Consider the following 16,017-nt stretch of genomic DNA (forward strand, 5'->3'; position numbering starts at 1 on the left):
CTGTGCTCCTCTATAACTCCATATGTTTCACAAACTGGCCAAAATTATTTGTTAAGCTATCAGGTACCCACCCATTGTGACAACAGTGAGTGGATTTAAATACTCTTTATTTCATATTCTTGAAACTCCAAGAAATCCACAATGTGTCAGGAATAAATGACTTCACCTTTGGAGAGAAAGGCTTCATTATTTGCAGATGTTAGGATTATCTACTTAGAAATTTCAACATAATGAACAAGAAAGATGAAAAAAAAGAGTATAACAAAGTTCAAGAACTTGGAAATTCTGTTGAAAACATTCTTCCTTCTATGGAAACCATGTTAAAAGAACATGTGTTGTTGAAAACCAAAACACATATTTCTATTTCTTCAAAATAAGACACACTTCTAAGTAGTCGTAAGGGAGGTTAAAAGCAGCTAAGTTTGGAAAGCGATAGAAAACAGAGTTCAGGGCGGTTGATGTAATCTTATCGCAGGAAAAAGTATTTTTCAATACTGGAGATAAGGTGAATTCATTTTCAGACAAACAAGAGGTGCGAGTATTCACTATTAGCAGACCTTTTCTAGAAGAATACAGAGAGGCGATTTTTCAGGCAGAAGAAAATAAAATCTGATGGAAGCTTTAGATGCAGTAGGGAGTGAGGAGTATTTAAGAGGGTAAATATATGATTTAGTCTAAACTAATATTGGATTTACAACAATATAATTTTTGTGAATCATATGTCAAATGTACATAATATAATCTTTAAGGTAACTGACTATAGAAAAACTAAAGGATGTATAACTACCAAGCCAATAGAGCAATAAGGAACAATGGGTAAAGAAAACCCCAATCCATTCGCATAAGTACAAGAAAAAAAGAGATGATATAATGTCCTCTTTTGGCCGTTTCTCCTACACCTTCACACCACTACCCGAGTCTTCAGCCCCGACAAGAACTCCCGTCTTGTGTGATTATCTGTGTTCGGTTCCGATTTCCTCGGCGTGGGCTGCACAGGCGGGCAGAGACAGGCCCAGTGGCAGCTTTGTCGCTTCATTTCGTCCCATCAGTCACATGGAGTCACTTTGCTGTATGACCTTCATACACCTGGCCCATCTTGTCACCTCCCTGCTTTCTTTTCGTTCTCTCTCAACTCTTCTCAAACTGGAGGGACCAGATCTAATATCACCTCTTCTGTGAACATTCATTTCTTTTCTCTTTCTTTTCGGGGCTTTGCTACTACTTGAAACAATTTGCCTTTATGAAAACTAACATGTGGTTATTATTTTTGGAACTGGCAAACATTCTAGAGGGAGGAAAAGAAGACATAAATATTACCCAGACGACCTCCCGGAGCAGAGCTGTCTTTGTGCTTAGATGTCTTTAAGGAAATGTTACAACCACTCCCACATGGGATCATTCTATGAGGCAATTCTCTTGCCTGGTTTTCTCCTCTCCAACTTCACCTGATGTCAACAGAAGGGGATCAGTGTGCCATTTTTAATGATTGCATACTATTCTGCTTTATGTATCATTTCCTCAACTAGTTTCCCGGGGATGCACATGTAAGCCACTTCCTGTTACTCGCATTACTGTAAATAATTTCCTAATGAGCGTTTCACTGTGCTTTGAAATTGTCTTGACAGATGTCCCTGGTCACATTGGATCATAATTATCTGTGTGCCTGTCTTTTCCACCAGACGATGATTAGTTCCCTGAGGGCAAAAGCTGTTGTTTCTCTTGGAATCTCCAGAACCTTGCCGCGTGCCAGTAGGAGCTTAATCTGTGTCGTTGAAAGAAAGGGATGGATGTTTGTATAGCTGGGTACTCACGGGTATCATCACACGTGTCTGCAGCTCTTACTCGGTTTCCCGTTGGCCTTGAGTCTGATCTCTCCTAGGCATTGTACGGTCCTCTTCTCATTTCTGACCTCTTCTTACACATCTCATCACCACGAACATAAAGTCAGTATGCAGCTTTAAGGATTAGAATATTTTTAAAAAAGAATTAGAATATTGCAAAACCATGACTCCCCCATAGATTTTGGTAACCTCTGAAATGTATTTAATAAGTTGCAGAGAAAAAAAAAAATGCAGATACCTGACACTTTTTGCCCTACCCTAAGCAGAGATGAGTTATTAACACTGAAACTGTCGATTACAAGGGAAAAAAACACATGGTATGTGTGTTGCATACTATTTACAGATGTTGTCTATTAGGGGTTCTCTGGGGTACTATCTGCTGCTTCAACTGAATGGTCCCATCACTATGACCGCAACATTGTCTTCAATCACAGAGAGAAAGAGAGGAAACTCAACTAGAAATGGCTAAAATGCTGTTGGTATCTCCATGAGAACCCACGGTTTTCCTCTTTGCTTCTTCAGAACACCCAGGACAGCCTGTTAGGTCTTGCAGTGCATTACAGCGGAGCAGATTACCCACCTGGCTCTCCAGAGGACAGACGTCATTGCCGTCTCTTTGCAGGGGCAGCATTTGGCTTATTGACTAATGCCCTGGGAGGCAGATGGTGCAAACAAGGAGAGCGGTCAGTTGTATTGAAAACTTACAAGAGCTTAAGCTATTTTTTATTTCTTCTTGCTGGGCGGGGAGCACTTACTATTGTTGTTCAGTGTGCTGTAAATGGACATAGCTCAAAAACCACCAAGCGAGTGATACAGAATTATAGAACCGAAAATGGGCTACTGATTGGGTGCAAATTCATCAAGCCTCTTTATTCTCAACAGGCTGTTTTATGGGAGTGCCAATGCAGCTTGCTTTGGATCGCGAGCGAGTGACAGAATGGGAAAGTTGACCTTCAGTTAAATTCAGCCGTGCTCGGCCAGCTGACCGACTGCGTGTCTTTCCCCCTCCCTGCCCCCCGATGTGCTCATTTAGTACATTCCGTCGGCAAACCCTTCGTTTTATGTGACGAACACCAATTCAATGCACAGTTTCCTTGGCAGTGCGTGTAACTCACCTCAGGTGCCACGTGCGGGGTGGGGCCGGAGCTGGGACACTGGAAATGCGGCTCTGGGAGGTGTTCTCTGCTGCGGGGTAGGCCGCACACACTCTGGCTGAACAAGTGTATGATGAACAGTGACATCAGCATTATTGGTCAGAAGCGGTCTTCGGTACGAGTTGTTTCTGCTGAGAAAACAATGATCGACTCTTTCCGAAAGGAGTGGTTCTTCACTGTTCTTTTCTGGGGTACGCATACCCCGTATGTATTCTCATTACAGGTCTCTCTCTTACGCTTCCCTCCCCAACCCAGAAAGAGTACCTGGGTGCGTGCCATTCACGGTAACATTATTACAGGGGTGACTTTAAAGCTGTTCAACACATGCAGTAGTCCCCTCTTCTCCATGGGAGGTGCGTTCCAAGACCCCCAGTGGGTGTCTGAAACCACAGATAATACCAATATGTGCTCTGCTTTTTCCTATACATATATACCTGTGATAAAGTTTAATTTATAAATTAAGCAACCCAGAAATTAACAGCTTATAATAAAATAGCACAATTATAACAATATACTGTAATAGAAGTTAGGTGAATTTGGCTTTCCTCTCAAAGTATTGCACTGTGCTTATTTTTTCCCTGAAAGGAAGCACTTTCTGGCTTCTCTGTGGTGTATCCAAATGACCAGCGTCGCTGCCCTTGCGCTTTGGGGCCGTTATGAAATAAAATAGGGGACTTGAAAACAGGCCCTGCGATACCGTGACTGTTGACGTGATAACCGAGACGGTTACTCAGTGACTGCTGAGCAGGGAGTGTACACAGCATGGGGACACCGCACGAAGGGATGATTCACGTCCAGGGCAGGATGGACTGGGACCACACAAGAGTTCTTCATGCTCCTCAGAATGGCATGCAATTTAAACTTATAAATTGTTTATGTCTGGCATTTTTTATATTTTTGGACCATGGTTGACCGCTAGTATCTGAGCCATGGAAATCAAAATCTCAAATAAGAAGGGGGGGACTACAGTATATATATATAATATATGTATACATATATATTATAAGCAAACATTTATTTTTTATTAGAGCTGATGATTATTTATAAACCTCATTACTAATCACAGCATACCGGTGAGATGCTGACTCCATGGTTGAGAGTTTCTGATCTATAGAATAAAGTCAGGTCCCTAAAAGAAAGAAGGGTCTTACCAGCTTGGCCTCAGCCTACCTTCCTAAATTCACGTGGTGACCTCCCCAGTCCTTTGCATTAGCCACGCATCGCTTTTCTTTATTCTTGAATACAACGATGCTTATCCCTCTCAGTTCCTTGCGTGCGTCTTTTTTCATGGCTTAGAAGACTCTTTCTCACCCTTTCTCTCTGGGAAGATGATTCTTATCCTGCAGGACCCAGTCCAGATAGCATCACATCTTTGGAAACGCCCTTACCTCATTAGCTCACCTGTCATTATGTGATTGCATGTTTGTCATGACTGACAAATGCTCTGGCCTCTTATAGAACCAGAACTATAATTTCTACTCACCTGGTTCTACACAGTGCCTCCTGCCATTCCTGGAATATGCTCAAGATATCTGCTTAAGGAAAAACAGAACCGAGTATTATCCCTAATGTATAAATAATCCACAAGGGACTGAAGTGACCTGTTCTCAACATAGTCAGTAAAAATGCACCGATCTGTGCTCCTTAAATTTACAAGATCTCAGTGGTGGCCAACAGATGGAATGTTTTTTTTTTTTTTTTGTCTTGATTGATAATAGTCATGTAATTTAGTAATATGATTTAAAAGTTTATTTCTTTGTATTTTCAATGAACTGTTCTTTAGATCTCTTATGGGAAGTTATTCGGTTGTCTTCCTTTACACAGAATTAGAGACACAATTTGTGTCCTCAGAAAGGCTCCTGTTTAAGGGAAGTAAAGCGTGTTTGACTCATAGTGGTCTGAAGGGTGTGGAAGTAAATGACTAGTCTAACTTGGAGGCTGACTAAATGGCTGAGGTGTTTATGCGTGGCAAATACGGAGTTCTTATCATTGGAGCGGGTGTAGGAGTGCTGAGGAATCGGGCGAGGCTGCAGAAGGAAAAGAGGGTCAGAACAAAAAGACCACAGACAGAAAGTCAGACAAGGGTTAGAGTGGACACGGTGAATGGCTGGTATAAGACCCCATGTCCCCGCCACCCCCACTTCTGCAGGTGCACGGTGACAGACATCCCTGACCAATCAACACATTTTCCACCTGACCCCAGAGGTGGTCTCAGAATCTGTCTCTACTCTGAGAGGCTCTAGACATTTTCCATCAAAAAAGGTTGGAAGAACCCTGGCTGTGTGGCTCAGTGGATTGAGCGTCGGCCTGCGACCCAAGTGTCGCTGGTTCGATTCCCAGTCAGGGCACATGACTAGGTTGCACGTCAGGTCCCCAGTTGGGGGTGCGAGTGAGAGGCAACCACACAGTGATGCTTCTCTCCCTCTCTTTCTCCTTTCCCCTCTCTCTAAAAATAAATAAACAAACAATTAAAAAAAAGAAAAAAGGCTGAAAGAGAGGCTCTTGTTCTCTCACCAATGCAGCATCCTCTGTAAGGTCTACTCAGGTCACTGCTCCGTGATTGGGCCGAGTGTGTGCCCGATGCCCTTTGCAAACTGAAGAAAGGATTATGACCTAAGATTGAGCTTCCAGGTGTTTCACTCTTTTGACAAATCCATCTCGAGGACAGGGCTCAGCGTCCTGTGGTCGTACCTGCCCAGTGCACGCTGTGCACTTGACTCCTGCTGAGGAACGGGCAGTACCACCTTACCCACAGGCATGCACTGAACGGCAGGCATTGTGCCCAGTGCTTTCTGTTTGCATCCTTCTGTTTTTATAACAACCGCACGGGGTCAGTATGACTGTCCCCATTTCACAGGTGATGAAATAGAGAAATCAGGTCATGTGTTTATGTGCCACAACTGATAGTGAGGAAGAGAACCAGCATCTTGCTATTCGACTCCAGAGAGTTCTTCAGTTAATTTTTTGTGGTCTTGCTAAGTCTGCTTCTTGGCTTCTTTTCATGCCCCCAAGTAATGTTTTTTCACAAGAGCCTTGAGCTTTAACTTCGCACTCTTTTGAGTCTTGCAGACCACAGAAGCAGGGAGAAAATGTGTAAATGCAGATAAGATATGTGTCAGAAACAACCAGCTTCTCTCAGACTTCGCGACAGTCCAGTGTAATTCTCCAGGGCGCCCGCTGGAGTTCATCTTGGTGGAAACGGAAGGTGTTTTAGATTTCATTTCTGTTCGTCTTGTTTTGACAGGGCAGCGTCCATACCAGGTGATCACCGCCCGCGTTCACCCAGGAGAAAGCAATTCTAGTTGGGTGATGAAGGGGACCTTGGAGTTCCTGGTCAGCAGCGACCCTGTGGCCAGGCTCTTGAGGGAAAACTTCATTTTCAAGATCATCCCCATGCTCAACCCAGATGGTGTCATCAATGGCAAGTAGGTTGGCCGCCTGCCCGATCTTACTGCATTTATGTTGCCATAGTAACACATCGGTATTTCAGCCAGTGGAGGGAGGGGCACGACCGGTGAGGCCTGGGCACTCTGGCAGGAAAAAATTCTCTTGGGCTAGTTGACTGGTACCAGAAACAATGTCCTCTTCACCGATGTCAGTCTTACAGCCTTTTTAATGGAAAGGCATAGATTCATAGGCCGGGGTCCTCAGAAATTATTCAGTTCAACACTCTTCTATTAAAAAGGAGGACATTGGTGTCCAGGGCAGTTAAGTCACTTGCCCAGGTCACATCGTGGGTGGGCAGCAAGGTCCGAGCTCAAACTACAAAACGCCCTCGCAGTTAAGACTGAAGCTTTTATTTACCTCTTAATGCAGAGCCCTCCTTATTCTCGGATGTATTTTATGGGATTTTGGATACAGCTGTAAGAAGGGTGTCACTTTCTCTACATGGAAAGGCTGACGTGGTTGAGAAATGACTGTGGGTTGGCTGACGGTGACATAACCGAAAACTGGCTGGTGGGTGAAGGAGGTGGAGGTGGAGCTTCTCCTCGCCCGGCACCCCCTGCCTTCAGAGCAGGTCATGGGGCAGATGGATTCCAGCATCTGATGAGGTCTGGCAGCATTTTCAGAGGCTGTGAGCTCATGCCTGGAGGATGGGGCGGGTTGTCAAGGTCACAAGGCCAGTGGGTGGCGTGGCAGGATTCACATCCACAAACGCCTGTCTCAAACTTTATGAAAAGAGGCTACAGCTTCTTCTGACGGTAAGTAGAGAATTCTTATTTTCAGTCTAGGAATGGACACCTATGTGGCGTGGGGGGCGGGGCAACACAAGATAAACAAAAATTGAAAGAAAAATAGTTGCAAAACTAAAAATGGAAAAGGAGCTGCAATTGATAATATCCATAGCAAAGAAGCTAAAGCATCAGTGTAGAAAACTGGGAAAATAAAGCAATATTAAAAAGGCTAATCAGAAGAGATAAGACTTAGAAAGAAACACGAAAAAGGAAACCACATTTCAATGAAATTAAAATGACTTCAAATAATTACGAGAATGTTTCAAGAAATATAAAACGAATTTTTTAAGAAGAAAAATATCAAAGAAATGTTAAACAGCTGAGGATAGACTAGCTTCAAAGGAGACGCACGAAGAATATTGGTCAGTTAAAAAGGTTAAACACTTAAAAGATGGTAATATATAACACGAGGATCCAAATACGTTCCCAGTGGGAAAATATGGGAAACAGTGCCAGCATGCAAGTCAAAGCTGTAGGCTGTGAAATTAAAACATTAATAGATATAAAAAGAAGGAAGAAAGAAAATAAGGTGTTTGTGTTCCTAACAAGCCCCCCTGTTCTGTAGCCCCCGGACTCCCCTTGTTTGGCAGAGTGTTTTGCGGACAGAGTGCGGGGCCCTGCCTCCTGGCCTGCAGTGACTGGTCTTGGAGCCCCTGTGGGCAGCGGGCCCCGTCCTTGGGGAGGGAGCCCCCTTCGGGCCCCTGGCAGCGTAGACGTGAAGCCAACCAGGGAGTTGTGCGGGCCCCACAGGACTCGGCAGGTGCTCCTCTGGCCCCGAAGGGCTGCCCCAGAACAGCACTGAGTGGCTTCTCCCTGCCGAGGGCCCAGGGTTCTCCTGGCTCGTGTTCTCAGCCTAACCGACGGGGAACAGCTGAGTAAGGCGTAGTGAGGGACGGGGTCCATTTCAGTGTTTCCTCCCGGAAGGTGGCCCTTTCCTGAAGTCCCTCCCTCCGTGAAATTCTCAGGGGCTGGTAGATGACGGAAGGAGCACTAGGGTTAGTCATAACTCTACTCTGGAATGCTGGCCCTTCCCCTGACCTGCAGTTTTCTCTTCTGGCGGAAGAGGACGCCACCGTGCTCCCTGGGGACCTGTCTGGGGAAGAGGTCCCACAAGCCCCGCGCAGTCTTCAAGCTCAAGAATGAGCTTTGCTCTTCCTTCCTTTTGCTTTGCTCACACGTCCACACCAGAGGCGTGATCCCGGCCCCTGAGCACGTGTCTCAGTCACTGAGCATCCTCCTGGCTCGGACACAGTGTTTTCAGCTCCCAGCTGGTCACTTTGGACTCCCTCCTGGATGGACAGCTTCCTCTTGGTGACACTGCCATTCATCTGCTTATTAGGACTAAAATTACCCTTTTTATTTATGTAGCATCTTTCATCATACAGGGTCAAGGCACTTGGTAGGTCACCAGATCACCCAAACAATTTTGGCTGAACAGGACTTTGAAGTCCTAGTGTTGCTCTGTGGACAGGAAAATCCGAGGCCATGGCACATCATCAACAAGAGACTCCCATGGGTGCATAACATCACGTAGTAAAAGGGCTTAGACGTCTCAGCTCAGGAGCTCTTGTTATAACCTGCCTGACATGTGGTTTTGTGTAAATAGCACTTGGACGCTTTCTGTGGGCTGTGTGCCGTTTCCGGGCACGCCCAGTCTATTGTGCAAAGTTCGGTAGGTTCGTGTGTTCACACATTTTAGGCCGTCTCACCTTGGGGTAGCCCATGGATGAGATCTGATCATTCTTTTACGTGCCTTAACTTCCCCATGTGAAGTCCTCTCCAAGTTTGATGCTGTTCGCCTAAACATTGCTTATGTGATATTGTTTCTGACATTCTGACCTTCGTTGATTTTTCTCTGGACTCATTCCTGTTAATAGGCTACTTAAAGGTAGCAAAATTGCCTTGTGGGTGGTCTGACCAGCAAAGAGGCAATTTTTGCAGAAAGATTACAGAGCCTAAACTTGACATGGTCCTTAACTAACTGGACTGTACTTTTCTTTCACAAGTAGTCGTGGGCCATCATGGAATGTTCAAGAATGTGGAAAAGTAGTCATTTCCTTTTGTGGTAATGCTAATGGGGCCTCTAAGGACGGCTGGGAGGTTTTGATAATAGTGGCCAGAGGGACCAAGCTAGGATTTTCTAGCAAAAATACAGTGGGTCTTGCCAAGCCATGGATTTCTTAGCAACACACGTCTGTAACAGGAAAACAAAATGCAAAGATAGTTTCCGAAAGAAACAGCCTTCCTTCCTGCTAGCCAGGTAGCTTGCATTGAGCTGGACTGCTGGTAAGTAGGAGAAACGAGGCAGTGGCCCCCTGACCCACAATATTTTCTAACGTCGGGTAAAATTGGTGAGAGCAGACTCATAGGGTGGGCTCATTAGAGCGTGGTGGGGAGAAGGCGGGTCTCTCCAGAACTAAAAAGGTAGATGCGTCGTGTAAGTGAGGGACAGAAACGATCCGGCCTCTTCCCCACTATTTGGACTTTGCTTGTTGGGTACCTGGCAGTGACAAAATATTTTTTATGAAGGCGCTGGATAGCCCAGCTTATTCACAGGAGAATTAGAGTGTATTTATTCTTAGTATATATGCAGTTTTACAAACTGGATTATCCTTTCCCAAGGCCGTGGTGGAATGGAAACAACAGTGAAGAGCAAAGGGCTGACATACTGTCCGTAAGCACACCAAGGCGTTAGGAAGTCATAGCTGAATGCTCTAGTGGGAACAAGTGAAACTTAAAATCAGATTTAAAATCTTGCAATTTTAACTCTTTGGGACCGCTTAAAGTTAGTGCCAGTAGTCTTATGCCACTGTGGGTTGTGAAGGCTTTATTGGACTCTAAAAGGACACTCACAGACTCACAGACTTTACCGAAAGAAATGGATTCAGCACCTTTTATAGGACATACAGTAACTTGGTTCTTTTATATATGTTTTCTTAGCTAAGCCTAACTCTGACCCAACAAATGTAGTCTTCCTCTATCCAATTTCTAGATAAGGGAAAAAAAAAAAAACCTTGACTACACAGGGGTGCCGTCTTGGATGCAGTTTTAACAGCTGGTGATTCAGGTCCAGTGAGAGAATTTCTGTCTCCCCTGCACTGCGTTTCTGTAGAGATTTAAGGGTATTTCAATAAAAGGACCTTAACATATTTTAGCTGGGAGCGTTCTTGCATATTATTTGGTCCCAATCCTTGAAATGGCTAAGGAAGCTGAGACTAAAGAGGTCAAATGAGTTATCCAAGATGGCATAGCTAGTTCAAGGCAGAAATGGCATGAGAAATTGTCTAGATAGTTTCTTTGTGGGGAAGAAGGAAGGGCAGGAAAAATTAGGGAGACTGGTCGAGAGAGGGAGACCCCTGTCAGTTGGCCAGCCTCCCAGGGGGTCTCTCCCTCCCGCCCGCTCAGCGAAGGCTTAGCTGGTCACAAGCGGAAAGCCCCCCAGGAGAATGTTCTGCACGCCCTGTGGCCTCTGGGAGACTGAGTGGTGGAGGTCGTATCGTCTGTAGAAACAATGCCGACGGTCACCGTGATGCCACATGATGCAAGATGAGGGCACTACCCTTCTGAGCTCTCATTCCGAGTTTCAGCACCAAATTCTCCCTTCAGCGACGCCAGGAGCCTACAGACTGTGCTGTGCGGTCTCCCTGTGGAGTGTCTGGGGGCCAGAAATCACAGTTCTTAGCAATTAAACTAGCTGGTACCCGTCGTGTGTTCCTTCAGCGTGGACCTCAGCTGCTCTTCCTGGGAGCTGACAGATTGCAGCTTGCAGTCCCATACTTCCAACATTTACGTGGTTCTGCTGTTTTGTACTGGTTGGAACAGATCAGAGTTATCCGTGAATGGGTATTTTTGCTTTTGTGTGAGTTTTAGGAAAATTTAAATTTTTTGGACCTGGAGCAAAGGTTGGCTATTGGATGAAAATGTCAGTCGGGGTCTGTCTGCGTGTCTCTGTGCTCGGAGCCCTGGGTGCATCTGTACACCTCAGGGGGGGACCGTCTGGGCTGCGAGGACGTTGGAGGGGCCTGGCTGTGGAGGGAGACGCAGCACACTCAGTCCTGCTGACGGATGTGTTCCTAGAGATCAAAATGAAAATTATCTGCGCCGGGAACTCTCCGGGTCCTGCTGCTAAGTCATCTGCATAGTGTTACATGGCGCCCCGTGCTGGGCTGGGAGTTCGGGGCGCAGGGTCCCAGGGGCTTCCCGGCTCCCACCCCGCTCCTGCCGCCGCCTGTGTGCCAGCCTTTGCCTTCCTCAGACACTGCAGCTCCGAGTAAATGCCGCTATTTATTATTCCTAAATTTAGGGTTATTAATTATATCAGCATAAACTTAATTTATGCCATCATAAACAGCAATAATAATAAATGCTGCCAAATGCTAATACCCAGCTCTTGCCAACTGTGCCTGCAGTTGATGGGTTCCCCTCTCACTTCCCAGAAGCATTAAATTAAAAATGATTCCATGTTGCAGAATCATTGATCAAGTACAGGCTGAGGCTCTTGGGGGAAATGCACTTGTTTTGTTAAATGCTCGGTTCCCTTATTGGCTGGACGGCTTCTGATAACTGTCTGCAGGCAGGAAGAGAGGTGATGAGTCTGTTTTTTTCTCAGTTTCCCCTTTAGACATCTCTCTTCTTAGCTAGCGTCCCACTCCTAGCGCCTGCTTCCAATAGACCCTTAGATGTCTTTAGAAAACAACCTCAGGCCTCTACCACGCAGCAGGGATGGAGGGGTGCCGCCTGGCCCCCTACGCGACATGGAAGCCCACACCTGCAAAGCAGGAAGCCCAGCCCTGCCGACCCTGCCCACACGCAGGGCACTTGTCTCCTGTCATTTGCTCTCAGGAGCGCTCTGTCCTCCTGACAGAAGAGAGAAGGTCCGTCCCCTGTTCTGGGGCCCTCCTGCCCTCTCAAAGGCAACGATAGGCACTGTTTCTCGTTCTCCCCAACCCTCTTGTTTTGTGTCTGGGGAATTCAGGGGATTAGGAGATCTGAGCTCCGGTCAGAATTAGCCTCTTCCCAGCCATGGGCTTTGGACAGGTCGTGTAACCTCCGTACTTCTGCCTTTTCAGCTTCTCAAGGGGCCAGTAAACCCCAGCCACTGCACCTCACCTGGGCGGCGTTGCGACCAAACACCGATGTGCTTGCAAATGGCTGGGCGGCACGGGAAGGTGCCGAGGTGTGTTCTGGCACCTGAATCTCAGGGGCGGGCCCTGCAGAGCTCAGTGGCCCAGCCAGGCAGGCCTAAGGGTCTCTTTCCTGCTTGGGTGTCTGTTTCTCCAAGAGCCCCAGCATGAGGAAGGTTGGCAGTGGGGTAGGAATTCTGCAGAGGGAGGGAAAGGTCAGAGGTGGGGAAGGCTCCTTTGTTGCATGTAGGTATAATTATATTTGCTCTATATGTGAAATACATTACCTATACATAATATATACTTAAACTATATCTTAGGTTATTTATATCTATCTTACTAAAGCTTTGGTGTGATTGTGACTTAAAAATTACAGCGTGGGTATAGGATTGAATGCGTTATGTACAACACCGGCAGAGGAGAAGCCTGGGAGCCAGAGGAATACAGCCGATGCCTTCCCCTCTCCTGCCGGCTCTATGAACAGATTGAGCTGTCGCATTGGAATGAACAAAATCCCGGCTTCCTGTCTTTCAGAAACCAGCCTAGAATCAGCTTCAGTTTCTGCCAGGGTCTGTCCAAGAGTGTTTGGGGGGGTCTGTAATGAACAGTGGCTGAAGTTGGTGGCGTGTGTCTCCCCAGCCGAGGGGCAGGACCGCCTGCCCGGTGCACCCGGCCTCAGCCTCACAGCCTCCCTGCCCCCTCGGCCTCAGAAGCCAGGGCTCTTTGCCAGGAACCAGGAGGAATCGCCCCCCAGGGCTGGTATGGGGCGGGGACCTGCCCGGGAGGCTTCTGCACTCTAGTGCCGGCTCCTCCGGCCCAGCAGGACAGCGTCCGTACACAGGAAAGTCGAAAGCTGTGTAGGAACCTTGGTAACGCAGAGCTGCCCCGGCCGCGCGGACTCCTAGGTCGCCTTCTCGCTTACTTATCTCCCGGAGTCGTCAGCCCCTTTGAGTCACTCGCCTCATTCCTCCACGGCCCTGCTGCTTCCTTCTTGCTCCTAAACGTCCTCACTCCGCAGGCAGCGCTTGCTCTTCTGTTTACAGCCTCTCCCCGCCCCCACCCCTCCCCGCGGCCCAGTCACGGCCAAGGAGATAAATAAGAAGCATAACTCTTTTTGGCTATTATTATTTCTTTTTGTTACGCTGCACAGCAATATATATAATAACAAGAAAACAAATCTTATTACTAAAGTAATTACAATAAATAAAAAATAACCAAGAGTGGAGCTTAAGGAACAGAGCTCGTCAGGGGAGCGATTGCGCCAGCCTCACCGTCGTATGGACGCCTCGCTTAGGAGACGGTGTCTGATTAGAGGGTGTCGTTACTGCTCTTTGAACACCCCCACCCCGCGCTGACTTACACTTTGGGTCTTTAAAGGGGAAATCTGGCCCAGGGAATCCCTTGAGAAATTTGCCTGTCAGCAGCCCCGCGCTGGGAACAGCGGCGCTTAGCCTGCTCAGTCATATAATCATCAAAGCTTGGGAGCCGCAGAGAAGAAGTTGGCACCCTTCCCCCTGCCCACAACCATCGAAGCGGCGGGTGTTCACCGTCATGTGTGACCCTCCCCGGAGAGCTCACAGCGCACTGCTCTCCAGAACACGCTGGAAACAACCAATTCCCGGGGTTAAAGTGTTTCTCCTCCCAACCACCTAATTTTATCAGAAAGCGACTTGTGTCCGTTTGCTCTTGTATGGTCTCCAGTGGGAATGGGGAACCGTTACTTTTCTTCGTTTATTATGGCTGTTGTTTTATTTAGGATCTAGCCGTCTTTCCCAGTCCTTTTGGTATTGGAGTCACTTCTCTTTAACTTAAGCCATCTGTGGTCTGTGTTTAGTCCCATCATGTGGTGTTTTTTAATTATTATTGCCACCGTCCGGTTTCCTTAATTTCCTTCACGTTCCTCTTGGGTGTGGAAGGCAGATGAGGTGGCATAACAGCCTTACCAACCCTTTCCACAGAGTTTGTCAACACCATCATCACAACACCAAGCGCACTTATTAATTCGTTACGTGGCCGTGTGCACTTCTAATTTTATTCCGGCTGACTGGCCTTAGTCACCCACACACTGGAGACGCGGGACAAGTGCACAGTTTAAGCAGATACTACACCACCTCCTCTCCCAACCACCACCACCACCACCGTCAGTGACAAGGACATGACAAATAACTATTTAACAGGTGCTGACTATTTTATATGCATTATGCCATTTAGTCCTCAAGACAGCCCTCTGTGGTAAGAACTAACATGGCCTTACTCAGAAGGAAACTAATATTTTAAGGGCAAGGTAAGTGTCTTAAGAGCACACAGAACACAGATAGTAATTGAATGAAGAAGGTCTTGAATTTGGGTGTGTGTGTGTGTGTGTGTGTGTTTCTGGAACCTTGCCACTTACCACTACATTATACATGAAATCAGAAGTTAATAAAATCCTATAATGCGCATGTTAGAAGGACTCTTGCATTTCAACACATCCAGTCCCACCCTCTATTTATAGAAGAGAAAAAGGGTGCTAGTAATGTTCAGTAGGTATTTAAGTCCTCACAATGTTAGAGCTGAATTTAGAGGCCAGGGTCCCCGAACTCTAGGCTCCCCGAAATCTGCCAGTGAGAGGCCTTTGCACGCAGGGGTAATGTATCTGCAAACTATGTAGACACGTTATCTCATACATAATCTTACCACATTCAAGCACGCAAAGCAAAGGTAAGTATGTTCTTAAGACAGAATGCAGGGTTTTGCAGAGAAAAAAAATAAAAATATGAGACTCCCTTCAGCCTGTCTAAGACGGCTTCCCAGAAGTGGCTAGATATCAAAGAGAATTCAGAAACTGGGGGCAGAGGGTCCCTGGGAGGAGAGCGAAGGTTTCCTTAGGCCAGCACAGGGGTCTGATGACACCCGCAGATGCGTGTAATAGATGTTTTTCTAAAACAGGGTACCATGGTTGGAAAACAAATTTCAGATTTTGTGTAAATAAATTTCTTTATTGCATAACTTACCCGTTCTATTGAAATATTAACATCCATGCAGACTCTCCAGTAGGGGATTACAAAATATGGCCTTTACTGAACTTATGGGAACAGGGTCACCTTTTTTGCTGTTTACCCAGATAATCTAGAGGAATATTCGTGATGCTTCAGCTCGGGAGGTGTCCCTCCAGGCTTTCCCCTGAGGCGCAGACACGCGATGAAGCCTAGTTATGAGGAAGCGCGTTAGCACAGGGGCTGAGAACATGGATTCCGGACCTGCGTCGCCTGAGTCTGCCACTTATGAGCTGTGTGGCCTTGAACAAGAAACTTGGGAAACAGACTCTGGGATGTCAGTTTGCGACATGTTCTTGGGAATAACCCTTGTCGGGGAGTGGAAAAAGCTGGACCGGGCTTAGCGGAGGCTGAACTGTGGTAGTCATGACCTGGGTCGCTCTGCAGCTGGGATAGCCTTCAATGTCCTGAGTTAAGAAAGCAGCACAAGTGTGTCTTTTGTACACCCCACCGGTGACCCATCATTTACTGTGGCTGCCTCCAGCGACAGGGTGCATCCTAGGGCCAGGAAGACCCCTTTGGCTGAGGGTCGTTCCTAGGGGAGGCACTCAGCCGTGAGCCTCAGCATCCAACAGCAGCTGCGAAACAAGCCGTTGGGCCCTGAAGCGTATTCCACTGGGCTTAACTCC

At 46.8% G+C, this 16,017-nt stretch overlaps 1 protein-coding gene across 1 annotated transcript in view; it reads left to right on the top strand.

Annotated features, from left to right (window-relative positions):
* Positions 1-16,017, top strand: part of AGBL1 (AGBL carboxypeptidase 1) — a 375,392-nt gene that overhangs the window by 135,996 nt on the left and 223,379 nt on the right. The window contains exon 17 of the mRNA XM_090263733.1: positions 6,240-6,420. Coding sequence (XP_090119859.1) covers positions 6,240-6,420 — 181 coding nt within the window. The remainder of the gene's footprint in view (positions 1-6,239; positions 6,421-16,017) is intronic.

Source organism: Furipterus horrens, unplaced genomic scaffold (assembly GCF_987537825.1).
Source record: "Furipterus horrens unplaced genomic scaffold, mFurHor1.1.pri manual_scaffold_16, whole genome shotgun sequence".
Lineage (NCBI taxonomy): Eukaryota > Metazoa > Chordata > Mammalia > Chiroptera > Furipteridae > Furipterus > Furipterus horrens.